This window comes from Carassius auratus, chromosome 42, assembly GCF_003368295.1.
Source record: "Carassius auratus strain Wakin chromosome 42, ASM336829v1, whole genome shotgun sequence".
NCBI lineage: Eukaryota > Metazoa > Chordata > Actinopteri > Cypriniformes > Cyprinidae > Carassius > Carassius auratus.
In genome coordinates, this window is record NC_039284.1 from 1 (window position 1) to 27,436 (window position 27,436).

At 41.8% G+C, this 27,436-nt stretch overlaps 1 protein-coding gene across 1 annotated transcript; it reads right to left on the reverse strand.

The window, feature by feature from the left end:
• Positions 1–8,215: 8,215 nt before the first annotated feature.
• LOC113060277 (uncharacterized protein F54H12.2-like) lies at positions 8,216–9,523 on the reverse strand. Its single transcript, XM_026229171.1, has one exon. It carries the CDS (start codon positions 9,521–9,523, stop codon positions 8,216–8,218), a length of 1,308 nt encoding a protein of 435 aa, XP_026084956.1.
• Between the last annotated feature and the right edge of the window lie 17,913 nt (positions 9,524–27,436).

Sequence of the window (27,436 nt, forward strand, 5' to 3'; positions counted from 1 at the left end):
AAAACCCTCTCCATGTGTTTGAAATCATAAACACTTTTTTATTTTTTTATCTCAGGTTCAAATATTGAGCACCAAGCCTTTGACGCTATTAATACACGTAAGTACGTATTAACTATTCTTTTTTTTAAAATAAAATGAACGTATTTTAATTTTGTATATTATTAAATTTATTTATTTTTTAATTTATCATATTTTTTTTTTAATTTATTTTTTATTCACAGAGGCCGCGATTGATCCAGACAGCGCAGCCGATGGTAAGACAAGATCCGTCTCCATAATTTTTTATGAGAAATCAAAATTAAAAATTTTTATGTTTATGAGGAATCTAATTATTATTTTTTTAGATTTTATCCAATTCATCACACAACCCGCCTTTCAGACAGTTATCGATCTCACGCAAGATGGCGACGAAGATCCCACCGTCAACGTAACAGACAACATCCCGCCTGATTCCGCTCCGGCCCACATCGAGAATCCAATAGGATCCTGCGACGAATCACTCCCTGGACCCGCCGACGAACCAGCGAGAAAGAAGACTAGAAAAACGAATCGCCCCACCTCTCCGGTCAGTCCTGGACCGTGTGACGAACCACCAAGAAAGACTTATCGTTTTACAGCGGTGGTCCGACCTGAATCGAACGGCGAACTACCGAGAAAGGCTTATCGTTTTACCCCGGCGATCAGTCCCGAGAGCCCTCCAGAGAGGAAAACTCTCTGTCCGGTACCACCGAACAGCCCGGCGACCAGTCCTGAGACCGATCTGTTTTATGGTAAGACTAACTACATTATTTGCATTTAAACCAGATGGTGTCAAACATTAAGATTTTTTTTTAACATCCAGCAGACTCGAGTAGAAGCCATAAGGATGACGTGACTACCTGGGGCATGTCTCAAATCGATGCCTGGGACCAGAGTTCTTGGACGAGCGAGCGTGACGAGGTGTCTACCACCAACGCGGGTCAAACGCCATATCCTTCTCCCTCACCGTCGTCCGAAGAAGTAGAAGTGGAAGAAGTGCCGCGCCTTGATGAATCATTCGACGATCTGCCTCCGTTTCATAGCCCCATTAATTCGATACAATCATTCGGTCAAGAGTTTCGCGACGCGCAGGTTGACATAAACAACAAATACGTCGAACTCCGCAACGTACAAGATGATATTAACAACAAATTGATCGCGTTGGGCAACGAGTCTCGCGACAGACAAATCGAAACCCTTAGCAGATTAGACGCGTTGCACGGTGAGCTCCGTGCGTATCACCTCGAGACACGCAGTCGATTCGATGCTCAGGATCGCTTTATTCAGGATCTGGCCAATGAAATATTCCAACGCGTCAATGCTATGAGATCGACGATTGATCGGCAGTTTGATAGAAATGATCGTACGGTGACTCAATACCAAAGGGAATTGATGCTAATATTGCACCACCTCATTCTCACCATCGTAGATGAGACCGCGGAGTCAAACTGAATATAGACGTATTCAGAGTAATTCTTATATTCCATCTATACTTTGTTTACATATAATCAGATATTTCAAGTAATTCTTATATCTCACGTCTGCTATGATTGTTTAAATATTTCATGTATGCTTTTTATACTTTGTTTTACATATATAATCCGATATCTGCTTTTATACTCTGATTTGTCATATATGCTTTTGTATTCTGATTTTGTAATAGTTCATGTATGCTTTTTTATACTCTATGAAATGTGTAATAGTTCATGTATGCTTGTTTTAACTCTATGATTTTGTAATAGTACGTGTTTTGGGTCTGAAATCAAAAAAATGGACGGTTCAGACGACTTACGTCAATCCTCCACAGAACTGACGCCGGACGAGATCGAAATGCTAAGTTTACTTCCGGACTCTTTAGAACAGTATTTGTTTAATCAAGAAATCCCCTCCTATTTTGGATCTTTTTGAATTAGCCGTAAATCCAAATATGAATTTGTTCGATCCTCTGCTTAGCCTAGACACCGACCCCGTTGTAACAACACGGAGGTGTTTTAAACACCCCACCGGCGGCGTGTACCGAGGCTGATCCTGACAACACAGACCACCCTGCCGGTAATGATACTCCGCAAGCGTCCACATCAGGTAACGTCGACCCTACTACACAGACTCGATTAAAGCCCTACAGACGTTGACAGGTTGATTCGCGAGGGTGGCGACGTTAACGGATATCATGTTTTACCGCGACCTCGTTTCAATAGCGTGACATTGAGAAGGACTACGAATCTGAGAGAGATTAACTCTACAGATTTAGCCTCTTACCACGCCCGGTTACACGACATGCTTACTGGAATTGTGAATTTCGCTAGGGAATTTGACCAAAATTCTCCGGTGATCAATATCACATTGACGGCTCCCAGTTTACAGACGCCCGTTAGCGGGATTTTAACCCGCGGTAATAATTACGACGCGGATGGGTTTATGGATCAAATCGAAAGAGTTTTACAGAGCAACGACCGGTTACTATCTGACCAAACCGTAGAATTTGAAGCTTCCGTAGCCATGAATAGACAAGGCGGGGGTCGTCGGAAACTCACGGACTTGGCTGTCGATGAGGTGATCAAAAGGAAAAAGACGTGTTTATTTTGTCCGATCAATATTTCAAATAATTTGTGTTTCTCCATCTGTCTCGCCCGTTTTCTAAACCCCCAACGTCCCGAGAGCGAGTTAGAAAAACTGGCTTCCGTCATCCAAAACAGCGTCGGCTTCTCAATCCAAGACCGAATCGGTCTCGGCGACATAGCCTCGTTTGAAACGAGCGCTAGACATTAAAATCGTCGTATTTCACAGATCTAAACGCCATGGTCGTAGAAACCTACAAAAATTCAGACGAACCCCATCCAAAAACGGTCTTTCTGTATCTCCACGACGACCACTACTACATGATAACGAGTTTGAAGACGTTCCTCGGCTCACCATATGTGTGTCCATTTTGCTACAAATCTTACAGCAACCGCAGAGACCATCGATGTAAGCACGCCTGCAACATCTGTTTCGACGCGGAATGCTACAGGTTCCAAGCGAGAAACCTACATTGCCCCGATTGTTTGCGTTACTGTAAATCGCCTTATTGTTTCGAAATGCATAAAAAAAACCCGCCTCCCGGGCTGGAATACCCCGCCTGCGATATGATCAAATACTGCAAACTATGTAACAGACGTTACAACGTTAAACCGGGCAACGAGAAAACCAAACACATATGCGTCCCAGACAAATGTGTGCATTGTCGAGAGTCTCTGACGGACGATGGAGCACATCAATGCTTTATACAACCTCTAGAGCTTAAGGAACCGTGTGACAAGTATATTTTTTATGACTTTGAATCGCGTTACGAAAACGGACGCCACGAGGCTAATTTTGTCTGCGCCATGACGTTCAAAGGTCAGAAATTTACCGCCTACGGCACGGACTGTATCGCTAAGCTAATCAAGCGCTTCAGAAAACCCCGATACAAAGGCTACTGCTTCATCGCTCATTACGCCTCCAGATTTGATGCCTTTCTAATTCTGGAGTATTTTTGCAAAGCGGGGATCGTGCTCAAGGTCATAATGCAAGGGTGCAAACTACTCCTGATGTACGACGACGCATTTGCCCAAAGATACATCGATAGCTACTCATTTTTCCCATTCGCTCTCGCCAAAATGCCCGCGGCGTTAGACTTGACGACGACTGAAAAAGGCTATTTCCCCCATCTTTTCAACAGGGTGGAAAATGAGAACTACGTCGGACCGTACCCTGACAAAAAGTTCTACAACTACGAGAACATGTCGGATAAAGCCCGAGAAAAGTTTGACGCGTGGTACAGCACGGTGAAGGGTGAGCTCTTTAATTTCAGGAAAGAACTGTACGACTACGGCGTTAACGACGTCGTGTTATTGCGTGAAGGTTGCATGAAGTACAGGACGTCATTCCTACACTGCACCCAACTCGACCCTTTTGCGTTCACGACGATCGCCAGCTGCGCAATGGGGGTCTTCAAAACACATTATCTCGGCAGAAACACGCTAGCCCTGACGCATAACAAGGCGTACATCCATCAGAATAAGTCCTACTCGAGCGGTTCGATCCAATGGCTCGAGTATATAAAAAAGATTCGAAACGTGGACGTTCATCACGCCGTAAACCACGGCGAGGTATCGATCGGTAAGTTCTTTTTAGACGGCTACTACGAGCAGGACGGCGTCAGGCACGGTTTAGAGTTCTCGGGCTGTGTTTTCCATGGGCATTGCTGTCGATTTGAACCCAATCAGACGCACCCCCTGTCCGGAGTACCCTACGGGGTTCTCAGGAACCAGTTTGACGATAAGATTGAAATTCTCCGGAAAGCGTACGGTTTGCAAATCGAGGTTCTGTGGGAATGCGAATGGAATCGGATGAAAAAGACCGACCCCTCCGTGATAGAATTTATGGCCAATTATTCCGCCCCTGAGAGGCTGAATCCTCGCGAAACGCTCTATGGAGGCCGCACCAACTCCTATAAGCTATACCACAAAGTGAGCGGCGATGAGAAAATAAGATATCTGGATTTCACCAGTCTGTACCCTTTCTGTCAGGCCAGGAAAAGCTACCCGATCGGACACCCCGAAATCATTTTCGCAGATTTCGAACCGATTGAAAACTATTACGGGCTTATCAAAGCCACCGTGTACCCTCCCCGCAACTTACTCCATCCAGTCCTTCCTTTCCGTTCGAACGGGAAGCTGACGTTTGCGCTATGTAGAACCTGCGCTCAAGACCAAAACCAGACCTCGAGCTGTACCCACACGGACCAGGAAAGATCACTCTCGGGCTGTTGGGTCAGTATCGAGCTTTTAAAAGCCATCGAGAAGGGCTATGTGATAGCCAAGATAGACGAGGTTTGGCATTTTCCACAACGGTCAGACACGTTGTTTGCCGAATACGTAAAGACCTTCTTATGTTTGAAACAACAAGCTTCGGGCTACCCTCCGAACGTCGTCACGGATGCTGAGAAAGAGGCTTACATTAGTGACTATTTTGAAAAAGAGGGTATTCAACTCGACCCGGAAAAAATCAAGTACAACGCCGCCCAAAGGTCGATCACTAAATTAATTCTGAATAGTTTGTGGGGGCGCTTCTCTTTAAGACCAAACTTACCTCAAACGATTCTGGTGCGCGAGCCCGAAGATTTCACCAGAATCGTTTTTGGCAACACCGACACCTTGACCTATTTCTCATTCGTCTCAGACGACGTAGCTCTAGTCCAGCATAAACCCGACAAGGACGATGTTTGCAAGGTGCGCGACGTCAATGTTTTTGTAGGCGCTTTCACTACAGCGCACGCCCGACTGGAATTGTACGAATTGATGGACAGACTAGGCGAACGACTGCTATACTCCGACACCGACAGCGTCATATTCGTGTCTAGGGACGGCGACTGGGAGCCTCCTCTGGGTGATCATTTAGGGGAGCTGACGAGCGAATTGGACCCCGACGACCACATAACGACCTTCTGTGCCAGCGGCCCCAAATCATACGCGTTTGAGACGGTCAAAGGTAAAGTCTCCATGAAAGCTAAGGGCATAACTCTGAATGCTAAAAATTCCAAAGCTATCTGTCTCGAATCCCTGATTGGTCTGGTCGACAGCTATGTGACGTCTCACGATAGATCCAAATACATCCTGGCTCATACGGAAAACATTGTGAGGGATAAAAAGACTCTCACATTACAAAACAAATCAGTCGTTAAGAGGTTTAAGGTCGTCTACGATAAACGTCGGCTTTTAAGCGATTATACCACGCTTCCTTACGGCTACTGATCAGATGGCGATGCACAGAGGTTCTCAGGATGTGTCCGATTTTGATTTCAGACTTCAACACCCTTTCAGCTGCGTTGTATCCGGACCGTCCAATTCCGGAAAGTCTTATTTTGTGAAACTTTTGTTGGAAAAAGGTTTGAATATCATTTCGAAGAAAATTGAAAACATTGTTTGGTTGTATGATTGTTGGCAAACTTTGTACGATGATTTACTTCAATTGTATGACATTAAATTTATACAAGGAATACCCCAGAGTCTGAATGATGATGATTTACTGCCTGTTACCACCGCCAACCTTCTCGTCGTCGACGATCTCATGGAACAAGCTAGCGCTAACGTCGAACTGCAGCGCGTGTTCACTCAATACTGTCACCATCGTAATCTCAGTTCTATTTACATAGTGCAAAATTTATTCGCGCAGGGAAAGTCGAGTCGAACCATCAGCTTAAACGCCAATTATATGATCCTGTTTAAAAATCCTCGGGACGTCCATCAAGTGGCGATGCTAGGTCGTCAAATGTACCCCGGAAACACGAAATACTTTATGGAGTGTTATCACGACGCGGTCGACCGACCTTTCGGATATCTGATGATAGACTATAAAGCGAAAACTCCGGAGCAGTACCGTCTCAGAACAGGATTGCTTTCAGACCGTCAAGTGGTTTATATCCCGAAAAAAAGAAGAACGTGATCACCATGTCCGCGAGGCTTTGTAAGCATCTGCCGGTGTTAAAAATGCTACATAAAGCCACTCCTAAACAACGACGCCTTATATTACAATCGGCGTCCGACGAATTCATTTTAGCGCTCTGCGAAGTGGCTCTAAACATCCTCTACGGGGTCATTCCGGTCAGCAGGCAACAGTACCAAAAACTGAAAAAGAGAAGAGCGGATATTAAATTTGTAGCCGATAAAAAAATCGGCATAGCGGCCAAGAAACGAGTCTTCAACCAGAAGGGAGGGTTCCTGCTACCGCTCCTCAGCGTCGCCGTGCCGTTTCTCACGAGCTTGATAGCGAAACGTTAGGATGGAGTACGCCGAAAAGATGTATTTAGTCCCTCATCATCAACTGGATAAGCTCAAGAGTGAAAATGCTCGCGAGAACATTCAACAGACCGTGGAGAGCGATTTGGACGCCGCCATAAGAAATATTTTACGCCGCGAAGATTTGAATCCTTATGAAAAAGTCAAACTTTACAGCCAAACCCTGAACAGGTTTTTGACCGTCGTTAAACAAGGGGATCGTGAGAGCGGTGTTTTAACGCTTTCGTTACCCCATCTTGACCCCGGTCCTAAAGACGAATCGCCGACTGCCGCTAACGTCGAAGACGGTAAAGCCGAGGAGACCGTCGTCGCCGAAGTTCTGAAGAACGTCCCGTCGAGAAGCGTGAAAAACAGCAGATACATATTAGACAAGATGTCTAAAGCTAAAGGACTAAGCTCGTGGAACGAATCCGGGGAGTTTGTGTTCAGGGGTAAAGCCGTACAAGGTTCGCACATGGTCGATTTGTTAAAAAATGTTACGGCTCCGCAAAACGTTAGGGATGAACGGAGACCTCCGGGATGGTCGGAGTTTCTACGCGCCTTTGGCGAATTAAACATCCCTTTTTCTACGGTGCCGAACCAACAGGTCAGACGTACGATTAACTCTCTAAAGAGTAAACCCTTAGAACCCCCATCACCGTCTGTTAGACCTTATAAAAGAAAAAAAGGGAGGAGATATTCACCTCCCTCGGGTGGAGATTTTGAAGACTCGCCGTTTAAATCGCCGACTATCGACCTACGACAATGGCTGGAAATGTAACGACTCCTTAGATCGAGCATTCATTCATTTGTATCTTATGATTAAATAAATAAAAGACGATGAGAAATATAATGGTTTAAGCTTTTTTTTTATTTATACGCCAAACATGTCTGCACACAATGAACGCACGATAACATTTTATCATTACAAACATGCGGTCTCAATCTCTTCACAAAGAGGGACACCATTTTATCATTTCTAATATAATCATCGGTGTATAGTTTCATCACGTGGCTATAGTCGCGACCTCTGGCTAGATGATATAGAAAAAACACACAGTGCTGTCCGCAGGTATCCGATGAATAATCCTGGACGCGTCTGTCGGAGTATAATACGTCTACGTCGTTGACGTCTAGAAAGTTATTGATGCTGATTGGAAAGCGGGGGCTGTCGGGCGGATTGCCGAAGCTGTCGAAAAAACAAGCCGTCCCCTCTCGCGCTAAATAAACGGCTAGCCAATGCTCCCCCGCGATCGAGAGGGGTGGGTATTAACGATGCAGAACGACGGTAAGATCCCCAACGGTTTTTTGGGTAGTTGATCGCTCGGCAGAACCCCGAGAAAATGAGTCCCGCACGCTATTTTATCCACGATAGCTGTGAGTTGTAGCGTGTTCATCTCTCAGTAGTGATCGATCAGTACCTGTCTACGGTTAGACACTTCAATGAGGCTGTCGAATACGGCGTAGATTATTAAATTAACGGTATTCGGCAGAGCTTGTCTGAAACGAGCTTCTACTCTGATGTTCCCGGACTTGATGAGGGAAATGTGCTGACCGCAGTCCTCGTCCGGCGTCAGGTTAAATGCGTAGAGCGTGTATCCGTTCAGGAAATCATTCCTGCTGATACAGAGCGGTCGATCTTTAAGGTGTCTCCCGGTCGTCATCGCCAGCTGATAATATTCGCGCACCGCCAAACCGGCGTCGAAATTAGGTTGTAGGGGCTTGGCGGGAAATTGTTGACCGTCCACGTAGACCGCTAGGAATTCCAGATTGTAATGTTTGAACGCGAATGGATTTTTCTCGTAGGAGCCGGTGAATGCGTCGTTATCGACCATACCGATAACGATAGACTTTGGCAGCGTTCCTAGAAACAGATTTTCTTGATTGGAAACTCGAGAGCCCGCGGGTATGGAGAACGATTTTAGACAGACCCTGTCGATGGGGTACTTGGCCGTGGTCGAGAGCAGCGTTTGGGCGTGAGCCAGTCTCACCGGGGGTGATACGGAAACTTTTTTGACAAATAGGGACGCAGCCGCTATATGTAATTTGTAAGCCAAGTCGTCGGACCTCATCAGACAGAATTCATCCTTAGCCCGTATGAACCGTAATTTTAAATCCAATCCGTTAATTAAAAGTTTCTCTTGAAAGAATATATCGCTGTGTATGGGGGCTAACAGTTCCACCTCGCTGCTTCGGCCGGTGTAGAGCGATCTCTTCGTCAACCCCTCGTTACGACCTGCGGGGTCATGTACGTCCATGTGACCGGCCGTGTCTTTGTGAAACAGCCCGGCGCTGAAAATACTTTCCAGCGTATCTTTACCGTAGTTGAGCAGACTTTCGATGATGCAGCGATACGGATGAGTTCCGGAGCTCTGAGATATCAGACGGTCCCCGAGGGTTACGTCGACCTGTGAAAACATGGTAGCTGCCAGGTAATTTATCGGTCCCACCTTAGCCGGGTGAGCGATATCTGCTCCGTCAGGCCCCGTGATTTTCACCCGTAGATAGAGCATCGTGTTGTTAAGATCCAAATAATCGTCGCCGTTGCCGGCGATAAAAAACTCCAACGGTGCAGAGTACGATATGGCCGATAATGGGGCTACTTCTAAATAGCCATTTTTCTCAATAACGGTCTGCGTCAGCGGGACCGTAAATAGGTCCAACTCGGACTTGATGCACTCCCCCGACATGCGGTGCAATAACGCCATGTTAGAAGATGGTTTTTACGACTCTCTTGATCGACGCCTTTCGTCTAACACCCGCCTTACGCTTTCTGCGTACGACTGAGCGTTTCTTCGGTCCGAGTGTTGTTTTCTTCTTTCCCCACTGACCACGCCTCCTCACACCGGGTGGTTTAGACATCCTCTTACGGGCCATGACCATCAGACCGGATCCGTCTTGAGCTTTATCGTTATGAGACCGCGTCAATACGTTTGAGACGACGTCGGATACTATATTTTTAGCGGCCGATTTTAGATGGGGTTTCGCGATGCTAAATCCTCTTTTTAACAGAGGTACAGCCATCCTGAACAGGCCTCTGAAAAGACCCCCTAACCCCGCTCCGTACATAACCCCTCCCCCGGCATAGCCCGGCAAATCCCCGCCGGCCTGATTTCGGTAGTAGCTGACGTAGTCGGCGGTCTCTCCGGGTCTATAATAAACCATTTTTCGGTTTAAAGTGTAGTTTTACGATGACTTTCCCGTAAGAAAATGGTACTCTGCGGTTTTGATCGTCCTTCAGCTCTATGGTGATGTCGGTGATGTGATCCTTGCTGATCGATGCGTAATGTGGGTTGTCGTATCTAGCAATGACCGAGTCGTTGCTTTTACCCGATATATGTACGCATCTCAAAAGAGGAACGTAAGAATCGCCGACCGTTTGATATTGGATAATATCCGTGTAGACGTACATCGTGTAGAACCCCCCGTTGATATCGCATTGATGAGGGGCGTCCGCGACGGCGTTTACGGTAAAATCTGGTTTTTTCTGATAGTTTAAACCTCCTAGAGGTTTTAGCGTCGTTCCTAAAATAGTGGCTAGCCTCCCTCGAAAACTTATCGAAATGTTGGGTTTCGCGGTCAGATTCACCTTGTTTTTGAATTCGTCGAGACTCAAAACGGCCGCCGGTGCGGTAAGTTGATTTATAGCACGCAGGATTGTACGAATGTTTGCGTAGTACCCGCCGCTTATGTGTAATTTCGTAATTGCGGAAAAACCGGTATAAGAGCCTTTGGAGGTCTTGCTATCCGGGGGTTCCGGGACCGTATGTAGGAAGAAATGACCGTCTTCGTCATCAAAGTTGTACCAACTTCTAGGATATTCGATTTCGGCGAGTCCGACTTCCCATTGTCCTTTCAAGTCTATAGCTTTTGCTAACCTGGTCGTATAGGAGGATATGCGATTTTCAGGATAAACCGACGACGACGCATTGCACGGTAACGTGACGTAGAACCCGTGATCGTCCATGGCGGTCCTTCGCCGGTATGATCTCATCCGTTAAACGACGGGGTGTTTTAAGTCCAGCAGAGTTTTTTTATCTATGTAACTATTAAATTTTGAAGGCCACCCTAGCCATTTCACTAAAACGAGCGTAGATTTCCCTTGTTTTTTCTGGCCTAAAATCTTTTCCACCTTAAAAGATTTGTTTTTACTCACAATTATTTTTTGCAGCTCTTTTTCGTAAAAAACCCCCTCGATGACATCGCCGTCGTAATCGGTGAGTCTGTAGACCGGGGGTTGACGCGGAATACGCGAGGATACGGTGAAAAATTCCTCCGTGTAGTTCTGCTCATAACCTTTGGCGAACGGACCTCTCACTTTAGAAATCCTGACGACGTCGCCGACTTTGAAATTAAATACGGATCTCTCGGTCTTCTTTATATCGCCGTACAAGTTTTGAAACACTTGATCCTCGTTTACTTTACCGACGTCCACGGGTCTCATTCTGATACTTCGATGATAACTGGTATTGTACCCCTGCACGATGTCTTGTAAAACATCTATGTATCGACGGGAATTTGTAGCCGTTAAAAATCGCCACATACGACTTTTTAAGGTTCTGTTAAATCGTTCCACGACGCTGGCTTTCAAATCGGTAGCGGTAGCGAAATGATTAATGTCGTGCTTTTTCATCACATCTTGAAATTGTTTGTTAAAAAATTCCTTTCCCTGATCCGTCTGCAATTTCTGAGGCACGCGGCCCTCTTCGAGGATAGACTCGAACGCTCTAGCGACCTCGAGACCGCTCTTATTCTTCAACACACGAACCCAGGCGTACTTGCTAAATACGTCTATGCACGTCAGCAGATATTTATGACCGTCGTTATCCTTAGCGTAGGCGATCATGTCGACGAGATCGGCCTGGAACTGAGTATCGACCCCGTACACGACCACTCTGTTTCGTTTGTATTTTATAGGCGCTGGTTTGTGTAATGTGTAAGCGTCCTCACCAGCCAGCCATTCTGAGACCTGTTTATCGCTTAGACGGACCCCGGTGTCTTTCAAGACGGCGTCTTTTAATCGTTTTTTACCGCCTAAAGAGCCAGGGTTGGAGGGGGTGTAATAAGCCTCTTTCATGAGCTCCGACATGGTGCCGTCGCAACCGTCAAAAAGAATGACGCGTACAAGCGGTTTGAATCAATCTTTTATTAAAAAAAAATGTTACAGGATATAATAAACATGGATATAATAAGATAGTAAACATGGATATGATAGAAATACTATAAGTAAAATGGATATAATAGAGGATAGAAAAGATACTATAAGTAAAATGGTATTAATACAACATGTAAAAATAATACATACTCTCTGATTAAAAAAAGAATGGGGTTAATACGATTCAACATGCAAAATGGATATAATGATGTTACATACACAGACTAAAATGTACAACGGTTATAACAGGGGTGTTACAGGATACAAAATGGATTAATAATACCGTCAGTGGTAATCTAACCAGAAAAGAAAATCGCGGCAGGCCATCATGTTTTTGTCAAGGATGTAATCTACGTACATTACGACAATTTTGTCCACGTTTGTAATCACTTCGACGATTTTGACAACGTCGTCCTGATCATCGGAGTCATATTCTTTTGATTTCTTCATTAGCTCGATGCAGACATCTGCCACGTAGGTACAAGTACTCAGCAGATCGGTGATCTCGAGCGGGGATCGTGATTCACACAACATATCTAGAACCTGTTTTATCATTACGATGGGTGGATCGTTACCGTCAACACATTTGTCCGTCAGATAGTCCCACGAGCTAACCAGTCCTCTTATATACGACATATTTTTCTTTAGATTTGCCTCGCGCACGGTATCGTGACACGGAGTATGGGGGTGGGATGCGTCCATAATAATCTTGCTCACGAGATTCGTCATCTGCTCTCTGTAATGGTCTTTAAACAATAATTCCATACAGTACTTTAGGCTACAGGCTGCACCCATGTTGGAGGCGGTTTGGTCACTGGCCATTCGCGTTTGGGAGATTTTCCCAGAGATCAACGACGTCGCCGACTATTTCCTTGCAGGGTTTGTCCAGAAGTCTCGCCCTGATTTCTTCCACCTTGGAGACGATGAATGGTTCGTCTTTTAATTCGCGCAGAATAGTCCCGACTGTTCCTTGAATACGATGGGGTTGAGATTTTAACCCGCACCGCTCCAGGAGGGTAGTGATGATGGAATGAAAAGAGGGTTTAAACAGCTTGCCCGAAAGTTCGTCAAAGTGTGTGTCGAAGTAGTAGTTGGGAGGGTCAAACAGACAGGAATGTTGCAGCTGACTAGGATGGTCAATCGCGCAACCCTCGCACTCGTCCTTCTGCTTATCGTTGATGAGATGTTGCAGTAAAACCACGGTCGCGGCTTTCACGATTTTGAATCCGACGTCGGTGAAACATCCGTCTACGACGTCGAAGTCAGGATTAGAATGAGGAAGGGTTCGGTCGAATGTAGAGGAGTCTTGCGATTGGACCCCTAAACTTTTGTCCCCTCTGTGGGGGCTGGGACTCCCGATCATCAGATCCGAGTCTAAGCTACGTTTGATAGGTGGTCCGAAGTAGTTTTGGAGGTCTGAGGCTTCAGCGGTGACGATGTTGTTGGGAGCCCAATCGTTTTCAAGGCACGATTCTAACTCTATGCGCCGTCTGACCGTTTTAGCCGAGACCCAGTCGTTGTGGAGGCCCGATGGACCGCCGGCGTCAGTCGGAGTATGTAGGGTTGCGTCGTCGGGAGGGTCGAGAATGCTGTCGAAAGAGATACCGCAGCTGCACACGTGGTCTTCGGCCATGGTTTATAAATGATGCTCGGGAGGGTCGAGTCGCGGTATTTTATGATCGCTGTGGAAAAGGGGAGGGGGCGTTGGAGCGCTTCAGCCTTGATTTATACACGACGCTTGACGAGGTCCGACCGTGGAGCTTTAGAATGGTTGTAGTGAATGGGCGGGGACGGCAGAGAGTATGTGCTGCTCCGAGCACATCTCTCGGGGTGGAACAGTTGCACTTTAATTTTGTTGTATCCGTCATGCATGTCACACCATTTGAACATTTTGTTGATGGTTGAAAAAAGCCTATTCAGTAGATCCAGATTGCACCACTTGAACAAAAACTGCATTTCATACAGATCGTGATGCTCGTTAGGCAGGATGCGTCCAAACCGTGTGTTGTTGAGCTTTGTCTTGTCTTTACAGCAGAATATGTAAACAGAATCATTCGGTCTCTTTTGAGTATGGTCACCCACCACACGGTACCGGACATTCGGGGTCGTCCCGTCCCACTCCGCCACGTACAAAGGCTCCTCGCCGCCGTCATTCAGATCATTCCAGACACGTTTGTAAAATAGAGACCAGTCTTTTTCAGGAAATACCAGACACTCGTCTTCCCCAGCCTGAAACTCACCGAGGCCGTCGGTGGTGTAGAGCGTAACGACTCGAGTTGGTTTGTGAAATTTGTATCCAAATACGCGGTTACTACGCATCATAAATTCACCTTTAGTCCATTCTGAAATTTCATGGAGAAAACTTGTCAAACGGATGTGTCCGAAAGGTTTTCTCGGCGCCATAGTCAGGCTATTCAACATCCTGTTGCTCGGCCCCAAATCTGCCGATTGAGGGGAGGATAAACCATCCATGCTCATGTAGCTCATGTTTCCCTTTCCGGTGATGGGTGTAGAACACACCGACCCCATTTATACACCGCTCATAAATGTAATGGGAGGGGGAGAAGCCTTATAACCACACACACACACATAACCTTATAACTGTGATAAACTTGAAACAAACTAACTGACACAGAGTTCAAACAACTGGCACACACTTCAAACAAACTAACGGTCAATAGGGTAAAACTTTCTGTCAAAACCGCATGATCGATGGTTGGGGAGTCTTTCATATACCGTTTTAATTTAAAACTAATTAGGTCAATAGGGTAAAACTTTCTGTCAAAACCGCATGATCGATGCGTGAGGAGTCTTTCATCTTCCGTTTAAACTAGCCGTCAAAACCATGATTTAGAACTAATTAGGTCAATAGGGTAAAACTTTCTGTCAAAAGCACATGATCGATGCGTGGAAAGGTCATAGGTTAACCCTTGATCTCATTTGTCCCGCCCATCCATCATAAGGTTACCGGAAGTTCAACCTGTCAAAAGGTCAAAGGTCAAAGTCATAAATCATCATGACATAACGTATAGTATACTTACTACTACTACCACGCACTGTCCACCTAGTTGGACACCGAGGTTTAACTGTTTTGGTAGGCCCCTCAGATGTTAGATGGCTAGCCAATACCCCTTTGAATCTCCCTGATTGGTTGCTCAGAGTTCCAAGCTCATGGACCCACTGCAATGTGTCACATAGTAAGGTAGAGGCACTGCAAGCACTCTGTGTTATTAGATTCACACATTGTGCACCACAATGCACATACAAAGCCAATGGCAGTTCTCTCTTCATCACTGCCTGTGCTCCTGAGAATTCCCCTGCCATATTGGCTGTTCCATCGTAAGTCTGACCTTGCGCAAGCTAGAGATTGGAATATTCAATCTCAGGAGCACATCAATAGCTATCTTAGCCATCTGCTCACCAGTTGTCCCTAGCACCTCATACAATCCCACAAAGACTTCCTGCGGCACAAGGTCTTGATCCACATATCTGAGACATATGGAAACCTGCTCTTTCCCCTGTATATCCTGTGTACCATCCATTATGATTGAAAACTGTAGCACAGACAAGGACCTGATTGTTGAGGCAATTTCCCTCACAATTGTGTTGGTAAATAAAGCTAAGTACTCATTTTGGCACTGTGGACTGATATAATCATGGCAACGTTTGAGCCAAGAGGATAAAATAGGGTCCTTGGTTGCAAGGAATTTCACAAGATGTGTAACGGAAACAGGTCAATTTAGCTCAAAGGGAATCATTTAAGATTTTAAAGGGAATTTGAACAGAATCACTGTTTCACGGCTGATCACTGAGATGCCCTGCGATTCAGTGAACGAGCCGTTTAACATCAAATCTGCGCTGGATACTAAAATCCAAACTATAGTGAAACACTATCAATTAGCACAGTAACAAGATCGGCAGTTTAAGACATTAACTTGTAAGCACAAAACACAAGATACTTCTCTTTTCAATATGAATAAGGCTTTATTAGATAAATCTAAGACATATAAGCTAATCTAACACAAACGCACACACTCACACATTCACACAAGTTGCAGGAAGATCGAAAGTTAGGGAAAGATGAGTTTAAGAGAATAGAAATATGGAATCCCAAGTTTACAGCAATACGTTAAATTGCATAAACATGAACAACCATCAATCACGTAATTAGCCCTCGCATTGAGTTCGTCAATGAGGTTAAAATTATATTAGATACACCAGCACAAATGTCTGAGGATACATTGCCTTGGTTTCCTGTGAAAAAATTAATCCCGTTGAAAGGGGTATCCCGGTGTTGCTGATTGGCTGGAAGTTCAGTAGTCGCTGAAGGGACGTCTCAGGAAGGCCCGTGGTGGGGCGTTGGCTGAAGGTGCAGTTGTGTGGCTGGTTAAAGGTGAACGGTCAGGCGTCGGAGGCTCGACGTTACAAAACTTAACTCAGAACACGAAACTCTCAAACGGAAAAGAAAAGAAATAAAGTTTGACGAGACAAGGTGGTGTTCCTTCTCATCGTGGCTAAGTAGCAGCAGGCGTGCAGGCTGAAGCAGCAGTAACCACGCTCAAAGAATAGTGATAAAAAAAAAAACATGGCTAATAGCAGAAACACAGCTAGAACTAAAAGCAAAGATTTTATGGTGTCCTAAGTATTTAAACTGGCCTGTTGGCCACACCTCAAATATTGTCTTGACCAATCAGATATTGTCTTGGCTCGGGGGTATCATAAATCATTTGTTTATCTTACCAAGCATGTGGTCCGAATTTTCCTGCTCTTGCAGGGTATAATTTTGGACATGATTCCTTTAACATGGATATGATACATGTGACAAATAAATGATTGTCAGGGCTATTTCAAGCAAGCAGATTCGATCACACACATACCAAACACAATTATGAATCGTTAAGCTATGCCATAGTTATTAAAAAAACATACACATAAGTGATTATACATGATAGTCAAATGTGTGGGTTACACATAAATGAATCTGGAGTGAAGCGATGGACTGATTCATTTATAAGTCTTTTTGAGTTCATTCTGGTCCATATATGTACAAAAAACAGTTTCTTTGCCATTCTCAAGACAAAAACTTCTATGGAGACCAAAGGTTCTCTTCTGCGAATTAAAATTGTCAATAATTGTTCTAGTGGTGTTAATGTTGAAAGCTGTTGTGTTAACAAGTTGGTTGCTCATTTTGCTTGGGACTTGTGGCACAGAATGTTTTATGACTTCCTGAGTAATTCGGCTCCGTGTTTCAAACACCTTTGATAGACTCTTTAATTTGTCTGGTTCGACTCATTTCTGTTACAGATGGTAAGAATTACCCTCATTAACCTCATGTCCTCGAAAGGCAACTCCCTGCTTTGCTAGATATCTCAAAGAGCTCATAATTTGCTCGAGACAGTACCTTGCCTCCTCCTGTAATCTAGCCATTGAACTGGATATTTGTGTGTGCACTGGAGTTTGCTCCAGTGTATTGACAGTAATGGAATGATGGTGGGCTTTGCTTTTCTTGTGGCGATTAAAGCATTCTACGGCATGTTTCTAATTGTTAAACCCATTAGAGCAAAAGGCAGGGTCATTTCTTTTCTCTAGAGTGGTCTTTTTGATGATGTATGCTTTGACACACTCAAAACAAAGAACTTTCTGTAATGTAGGACTATAATGCAGCAATGGATATTGACTAAACCACTTTGTCTGAAACCTTAACTTCTTGTTTCGAAGTTGCTGTACTTTTATGAATTTTGGATCAGGCTGGTATGGCTTACTTCTCAAGTCCAGGACACTGCTACACTGACTTGCTTGAGGATTGCTGTTTCTCTCACTGACTGTCTCCTGAAGAGCAAACAAAACATACCCTGGTTTTTATCCACACATATATCCTTTTATACTAATACCAATTCACTTCACATTCGCATAATAAAACAGGTAGACTTTATTTATATTTAATAATTTGCTATTAATCAATAGTAGTATATCTCATCACAGAATCACTTTAAGACCTTCTCTTTAAGACGATCTATCACTTTAAGACCTCACCTGAAGCCCTGAAGGTCCAGCTACTTCTTCCTCAACATGTTCTATAACATGTTCACAAGATGTCTGAGTTTCCTATATATGTACAGTAATTAAATAATGAACTAATGAATCAAATACACACCTAACAATATGCATTCAACGCATCATGTTTATATTTCAGAGCAATTTAAATATGAAGGGGACATGGTTTTTAAAACTTTTAAAATGCATGATTTCCTTTAATCACGCTTTAATAATTCATAGTTGATAAAGACCTCACCTGAAGCCCTGAAGGTCCAGCTACTTCTTCCTCAACAAGCTTTATGACATCCTCACATGATTTCTGAGTTACCTATATGTAATTAAATGAACTAATGAATAAAATACACACGTATCATAGTACAGTATGCATTCAACACATCATGTTTATATTTCAGAGCCATTTTTAAATATGAAGGGGACATGGTTTTCTGGATTAATGTGTTGAAATTTATGTTAATCTATGTGTTAGTTTGTCTGTATGAGACTAGGAGTAAGCTAGATCAACATTAGAATAAAATACAGATAATATTGTAACATTTTATTATTGTTGAACTATATAACATTGATTAATGACTGGTCAGTCACTACTGCTAGTTTATTTGTGTGGCTAGCTAGTTATTTTGCCTACTTACACTTGGACTTTATGAAAAAGCTTCTTATGTCCCCTTTTTTCTTCTTGGGTGGAATATACAAAGTACATAATGGGGCAAAAAAAAAAACGGAATATTAAAAGTTTTTACTCTGGCCTTTGTATGTGGCAGGGAGACAGCCCTGGTAACTTACCGCTGGCGTCGTCAACATGCGCGCGCGTGCAAACATACACACACAAACACACACACTGCTAGTGCAAGCACAAAAGTAGTCCCGGCCCGTGTGTGTAGCCTGTCAAATACCCCACCGCCAATCAAATTACGGCGTTTCTTGTACTGTCGTCATCCTGGCCGTTAGACAGTCCCTCCAGAAAACCGCAGATTTTTTTTGTGATTGTTGCGGGCAAAAATCCTTGATTATGCGGCAGGTTTTCTTAAAAAATGCGATGGAATATGCGGGATATTTTTGCGATGAAATTGCGGGAACTTGCAAAAACTGCGGTTTGATGAAAAAGAGAAAAAAAGGTGACCCCCCCCCCCCCAACACCCTGTTCTCACTAGGCTACTACCTTACTGTAATGAGTCATTTCTTATGACTTCCTATGATGAGCAAACATACTAAATCAAAGGATATTTAAGTTCTCATTCTGTTTTATTTCAGACCTTAATTAACACATGGCTCAAACTTACAAAACATTGAGTCAAACAAGTTCTCTAGCTTTACAAAAGGAATATTCAACAACTTCTGTGAAAATGAATACAAATAAAATATGAACACAAATATACAAATGCTGTTTTACAGGAATTTCAAAGTGCAATCTCTTATTGCAACGTAAATTATTTTACATACTACTAATATACTTACAACTGTAAGGTTTTGGTACTATTCTGTAACAAAAAAGTACAATCTTACAACTGTAGAGGTGCATCAACTTCTGAATGAAACTACAACAGTCCACTGTGCAAATGAAAGCTAACTGCGTTTATTTTTGTTGGCAGATGAGAATGATTTGCGTGCTTCACCCTGGTTTCACCGCGGGCTTCACAGATGATGTTCACGTCGCGCAATTACGTCACTTCATAAAGTTCCCATTGGGAAATAATGGCGATTTACTTGTGTGAAGTAAACGCAACATTTTTCAACTTTCTGCTAATTTGTTAATCCAGTTAATCCAGTGTCCGGATTTTAAATGACAACTTGACTGACAACAGTTTAATACCATTTAAGATTACAAGATTGAGATATATAATGTAAATGTTCAAATAAAGTTTTAATAAAAAGTTAAATAAAGAAAAGATATATTTCAAAATTATAATTGCTTAATAAACCTCTGTGATCACAACAGCATTGCTAAGAACACTTAAGAACACAGCAATATCATTGACTTGATTGACTGCACAGATACTGTTTAAACTGTACTGAGGTGATAACATCACTGAATTCAGTGATAAACTGCCTTTAACAGTCATTTTGCATTATTGACACAGTGTTTTCCTAATTAATGTTGTTCAGTTGCTTTGACGAAATCTTTTTTTGTTTAAAGCACTATATAAATAAAGGTGACTTGACTTCCTTTACTGTAGGTCAGCAGTTCTCAATTCGGAGTGAGCTCCGTGCATGAACTGTTCACATTGACATGGTCCCAACAGTGTTCCTTGCTTCCTACTCTTTTGAAGTTTACCACATTACAATTAGCCCAAGTCCATATTAAATGATTAATTGACTGATCTATACTGCTAAAGCTGAGGGTAGTCACTTCAGAAACAGAGAGAATATGCTCTAACTTTTCAGTTTTTCTTCATTCCTGAATGTACGCACTCGATCTGTAGGCTACATTGCATGCAAGCTTGTGTTCTCTGTACATGTGCAGCAATGTAGCAGCAAATTAGTTTCTAGCGGAGATTAAAGGTCCCACTTTTTTGAAGCTTTGATTGTGTTTACAGTGTGCAATATAACGTGTTTATGTCTCGCGTGTAAATAAACACAGTATGTTTGACACTATTCACCTATCTGTATAACGCTGTTTTCACTGTCATAAAAACGGGCTGATGACTTCCTTGTTCTATAAAGTCCATAAACAACGCCTTCTCCAGACAAAGAGGGAATTGCTCCATCTTTCAAGAATAATCTTTGTGCGAATCCGGCATTAAACTGATTGAGATTGAGGAAGTTGTCCTCAGCAAGCTGTCCTCAGCAAAATGAGCTGCACATAGTTTTACATGTGTATTATAATTTTCGGGAACAAGTTAAACACATTGTAACCGTTAATCTCAAAGTACAGCGTTCCTGGGAAGCCCAAACAAAGGTGATTGGACTCAGAGATGAAAATAACAGTGTTTCGACGACATGGCAAAAAATGACAAAAACGCAGCTCTTTCTCTTCTCCGTTGGAGCACAACAAGACCACGTCCCCCTGTTTGTGTATTGATGTGGGTGGAGGTTAGTCTAAAAACTGTTTTAGTGATGTCATTACTGCAGGAACTAGAGGGATGTAGTACAAACCGGTCATTTTTTGTAGGCGAATTCTGTTAAGTAAAATATCTCGCTTGGCATTGAACTTTGAGTTTTAGAATTTTACAGATATTATTTATACTCTAACAACAACATTACCCACTAACTAAAGTTGAAAACATGGGATCACGAAGAACGGGACCTTTACTGAAAACTGCTTTATGCTGGACAGTATTCATTTATCGGCAATTGTTCAAATTGCGGTAATCTAATACGGTTTTAAAAATAATACAAATATGAAACGGTAATACTAACCGTGGGGAATTTTATCATGATTTAGCGTCAAACCGGTAATCGTTACATCCCTACACCCAATGAGTGAATTCCCTAAAAAAGCATGCAAAGGTAAGGAAAGCTGTTTCTTTCTTCTATGTTGTTTTTGGCAGTAAACCCCCTCATTAAAAATAAATAAATAAAAATCTAGAAAATAAAATTTAAGGACAGATTAGATTTTGTTTTAGTCAGTATTAGCAAGAGGAGTTCTTAAGCCTATTCTGTACAAATTCTATTTAAGAGTCTAACTGAATCAACCTTACTTTGTTTCTAAAGTAAATAAAGCAAAGTGATTACGTTTAAAGTTTCTAAAGTAATTGAAACTCGGTGTTGCCCTGACTACGTCACTTCTTGTTTGTTGCTGCCATGTGTATTGCGTTTGAGCTCAGTCACATAATTTTTTCAAATGAATATTTTTATCTTAAAACGTTTTTTTTTTTTTTTTACTCCATCATTTTCGTTCATATAATGTGTGAATATATTTCCTCTATCGTATTCTACAATAAAAACAATCAGAGCGCCTTATCACTAGTTTTATTTTGATTTCTCTGGTACGCTTTTCAGCTTATAGCCATTAGCATCGTCAGTGTGTTAGCTGCTAAACCCGGTTGCATTGCTAATACTCTATTCACACACATTGGCATTGCCATACTCACTGTTACTTGCTTTAATGACGGATGTATGTCTACCTTTGATTGCAGGTGAGGACATGTTCAATCTGCATTCAGTGCAGCTCGAGCTGAAGGCTGTGGGCGAAGCAGATTCGCAACCTGGAGGTGAGGCAGGCCCAACTGAGAGAGCGGAAAGCCGCGCTGGAAACCTCCCAGTCTGATGCTCACAAGCCCGGGGTAAGATCTGATTACTTCTCTTTTAGAAGGAAACAAACATTACCCCAGGAATTTATTCAATACAGTGGCTAAATTATGAAAAATAAAGCATCAACAAGTGCTGACATTTCCCAACATCACAGCAGTAATGACTTTATTAACTACTTTACTTCTAAAATTGATACTATTAGAAATACAATTATAACCAATCGGCCATCAGCTAAAGTATCAAATCAGTGCACTATAGATCCCCTGAGGAGCAGTTCCACTCATTCTCTACTATAGGAGAGGAAGAATTGCATAAACTTGTTAAATAATCTAAACCAACAATATTAATGTTAGACCCTATTCCATCTAAGCTCCTAAAAGGGGTGCTTCCAGAAGTCATAAATCCTATTTGACTATTATTAATTCCTCATTGTCATTAGGATATGTCCCCAAAACATTCAAACTGGCTTTTATTAAGCCTCTCATCAAAAAAACCACAACTTGACCCCAAAGAACTAGTAAATTATAGAATGATCTCAAATCTCCCTTTTCTGTCCAAGATAGTAGAAAAGTTAGTATCTTCACAATTATATTGGAGAAAAATGGTATCTGTGAGGATTTCCAGTCAGGATTTAGACCGTATCATAGTACTGCGACTGTTCTTCTTAGAGTTACAAATGACCTGCTCTTATCATCTGATCGCGTTAGTATCTTTCTGTTAGTGCTATTGGATCTTATTGCTGAGTTCGACACTATTGACTACAACATTCTTTTGCATAGACTAGAACACTTTGTTGGCATTGATGGAAGTGCATTAAGATGGTTTAAATCAAACTTATATGACCGCCATCATTTCGTAGCAGTGAATGAAGAGGCATCATAGTGCAGTATGGAGTACCTCAAGGCTCAGTACTAGGGCCACTACTCTTCATGCTTTACATGTTACCTTTGGGAGATATCATCAGGAAACACAGTGTTAGCTTTCACTGTTATTCTGATGATACTCAGCTCTATATTTCTTTGCGGCCCGGTGAAACATACCAATTTGAAAAACTAATGGAATGCATAGTCAATATAAAAAACTGGATGACGAGTAATTTCTTACTGCTAAATTCTGAAAAAACAGAGGTGTTAAATATAGGACCTAACTAACCTATATAACACTGTCTAAGAACCGATGGCTGCTTTGTCAATTCTTTGTAATCAGTTAGGAACCTAGGTGTGCTATTTGATCGCAATCTTTCCTTAGAAAGCCACATTTCTAGCATTTGTAAAACTGCATTTTTCCATCTCAGAAATATATCAAAATTACGGCCTATGTCAAATGCAGAAATGTTAATCCATGCATTTATGACCTCAAGGTTAGATTTTTGTAATGCTTTATTGGGTGGTTGTTCTGCAATAAGTGCAGAATCGACTACTTCTGCCAAAGTAATTATAAGAGCCTACTTACTCCCATCTGCGATCAAACAGTTACCAGTAGGTCGAGTCTCGGTGCTAGCAGGATTTGTAGGTGGGAGGGAGTGAATGAACAGCACTCTCTTCCACCCTCAATTACCATGGCTGAAGTGCCCTTGAGCAAGGCACTGAACCCCCAGTTGCTCCCCGGCGCTGGATCTATAGCTGCCCACTGCACCGTGTGTGTGTTCACAGTGTGTTGACTTCTCACTGCTTTGTGTGCACTTGGATGGGTTAAATGCAGAGCACCAATTCCGAGAATGGGTTACCATACTTGGCAAATGTCACAACTTTCACTTTTTTCACTTTCACTAAACCCAATTAATGATTAGCTGAAGATGGACAATGCTTAGATTGTCTGGACCCGTTTTCTTTTAAGGAGACCTGCTAAAAAAAAACCTATGTCAGCATTGATAACATGATTCCCTAACAGAGGATGCCTGTCCTGTTCAACAGAATTCCAATCTTGAGCTAAACTTGTGACATCAACATCTGGGTTAGTTTCCTGTCAGCAGTGTTGTTTTACAATTAAAAGAGTTGACAACATTAACTCTTTTCACAAGATACAAGGACCCTGTGTATCCAGAACCACCTCATGATCACAACGTGTGGAAACGCCACAGGAATCATTAATAATTATTAGACCAAAGGACCCATACAGGATCCATCCCATGACTCTGCTTCCTGCTTGTTTGTGACTCTTTCTACAAACAGAAATTTTCAATAAAGAATCTCAAAAGGACAACCATTGAGAAATCTGAAGGTTTAATTATATTCACAAATATGTTAGAGAGAATATAGTATGGGTTGTGTCAAAAATTTGATTGATGAGGGTCATAAAAGCCATCTGTTCTGGACACCTGTTTGTACCCCCCACCCCTCCCCTCCCTGTACACCCCGGTGACCTAGATATGAACTTACGACCCTAAGAAGGAATTTCTGTGAGGGAGGGTGAAAATGTGTTGGGGTCTATGTGCTTTTTTTTTTAAACTGTGGAAAGGGTTGAAATCATGAAAATGGTATAAGGGAAGTTTTTATTAAGGTTTTAAGTACACAGTGCATTTCAAGAAAAAAGGTTATAACACAAACAAAATGGGAACGATGTAATGATTGTTTTCGTAGTTGGAAAAGTGTAAAACGTTGTTAAAATTGTAACAAATAATAAAAAAAAAAAAAATAGGTTACTGGTTATTTATCTAAAACAACTAAACAAGTCAAAACTATCAGATGTGTTTTCGTTAAGCAACACGTGAAAAAGATGTGAGAGCTTGTAAAAATTTAAAAAGGTGTTTTGTTACCAGTTAGAAAAGAAAGCATTTAGCATTTGTACCTTACCTCAAACTAAAAAAGAAATGAATGTAAAGCGGCGATACAAACCAGAAAACTTGGCGTTTGTCACGATGTTATAAAAAGTTAAAAAGAAAAGAAAAAATATGGTAGGCATTACGCGGATCAAAAATAAAATCCATCAGACAAGATCCTTCAAATCAAATCTATGTTGTACTTTACCACTAACTACAACTTTAAAAATCGAGAGTGTTACTGACAGAGAGTTAGACGAAAGAAAAAAAGATCTCACAGCAAAGTGTCAAGGCATCTCCGTTGAGCGATACTGACATCATCGCTGACACACTTAGAATGAGGCTCGGGGGAATGCTCCGGAAAAAAACCACGCCTCCGGCGCTAGAGACTGCCCCGCTGTAGGCGTGATAGCAGCGTCAAATAGATTTAAATGTTAAAATAATTAAACTAAGTATTTCTTAATAAATAGACATCAGTCCTTAATTAGTGAAAACTTTAAATCCGTTTAAACATAAGATCAATTTGTACTTTTTAAATGATGTAGCTTTATGCGATTTTTATTTACTTTTAGTCTTAAAAAAATAAAAAATAAAAATAATAATAAAAAACAGCACTGAAAAAAAGCATTATTTGTTTTTAATGTGTTAAGTTAATTACTCTAATCTACGACTAGTCTAAATTTAGACTATTGCCGTCGATATATCTTTTATTTTTGTCAAGCTTAATTTCTCAAGCTATGACAATTAACACACACACACACACCCAGCCACCCATCCACACTTTCCTTCTGTCCAATTTGTAAGTTTTTGTCGCGTTATCTAGTAAATAAAACAGACATATGTAGTTAAAAGTATCCCCATTTAACAATATGACAGGAAAGAAATATCTCGTCTCAGGTCGTGCAGCGAAACGTGACCGTGCCGTGCATCTGGTGTCTGTGTGATGTCACCTGCATATCAGTTAGACATCAGCGGGGGTAAAAACATCTAAAGGTTTTGGGGGTTTGCAACTCAACTGTAATCTAATTAGTTTTCCGGGGGTTCTGGTGTTGTAAACGGTCTGCTGCAGGTAACCATAAAATGGTTTATGGTTTAGGCCTGTGATCGTGAGGTTATCTGACAGTTCATTTAGTGGGTCAAATGGGTGTGAAATCTTTTAACAAGTCAGACCATATAGGAATATGTAGTTTAATTCGAGTTAATTTAGTTTATTTTAGTTACATTTATAATTTTTATTAACCCCTAGATCTTTCAACCTTAACATAAATGTACCGAGAATGCAAACAAGTGCACAAACACAACCATACAATCATAAACACACACACACACACACACACACACACACTTTCCTTCTGCCGAGTTTGTGTCGTGTTATCTAGTAATTAAACCATACATATGTAGTTAAAAGTATCACCCATTTAACAAAATGACAGGTAAGAAATATCTCGTCTCAGATTGAAACGTGACAAACTTAGTAGTGATTCTTTAAATCCTGTTTATCAACTCTTTGAGATACTTAATCACTGAAACATTTCTATAGTCACATCTTTATTTAATATTTTCTAAAATGAGATCTGGTTTATTTCTATATTAAGTGTAAGTAAGTTGTATTCTTTCGTTGTCATATCTTTTACATTTTATTAAAATAGGTTCAACTGATTCAGGAAGATCACATTTAACACAAAGTCCAGACACATGTTTTTCCTCTTATAAATAATGACTGATTAAGTGCAATGTGTCCAATTCTATGGCGAGAGCTTCCTTGCTATCCCCAAAATTCTCCTTTCATTAAATTTGATGTCTGACATTTTAATGTTTTTATCTGATCCACTACCTTCTATTCCTATATGTGCAGGTATCTATACAAAATAAATATTTGTTTTTGGTTGTATTCTGAACAAACTCTGTAAAATGAATGACAAATTGTCTTGTTGAAGATTCGCCACACTTTAAACTTGGTAGTACTGCAAATGAGTCTGAACATATGACTACTTTAGGTATATTAATGTGTTCAACCCACTGAAGAGCCAAAAATATGACAATCATTTCTGTAGTATAAACAGACGGATGATTAGATGTTCTTTCAGGTATTCTATATCTACCCACTTGGAACATATGTGTCCTGTTTCAGGATCTTTAGATACATCTATGTATATGAGTTACTTTAAAACTATATGCTCTTTATTTTTAATCTAAACAAAAGTCCTTGATGTTTTATTTTAATAAGCCACTCACACTTACTTTAGTAGCCTAAATCATTGAATATGTCTTTTATTTTCTTAATATCAACTTCTGGCACGAAATTCTACATTCATAAATGTATGTTTCTCAAAACTCTCCGCGTTTGGTGGCATTTAAAGAGGAATTTGTGATGTATTTGGAGACGTTAAAAGAAATGAAAAGTCTCAAAGCAAGATTTTTGTATTCTTCATTAAAGGATTTTGGTTTTTCTTAATGTGAAAA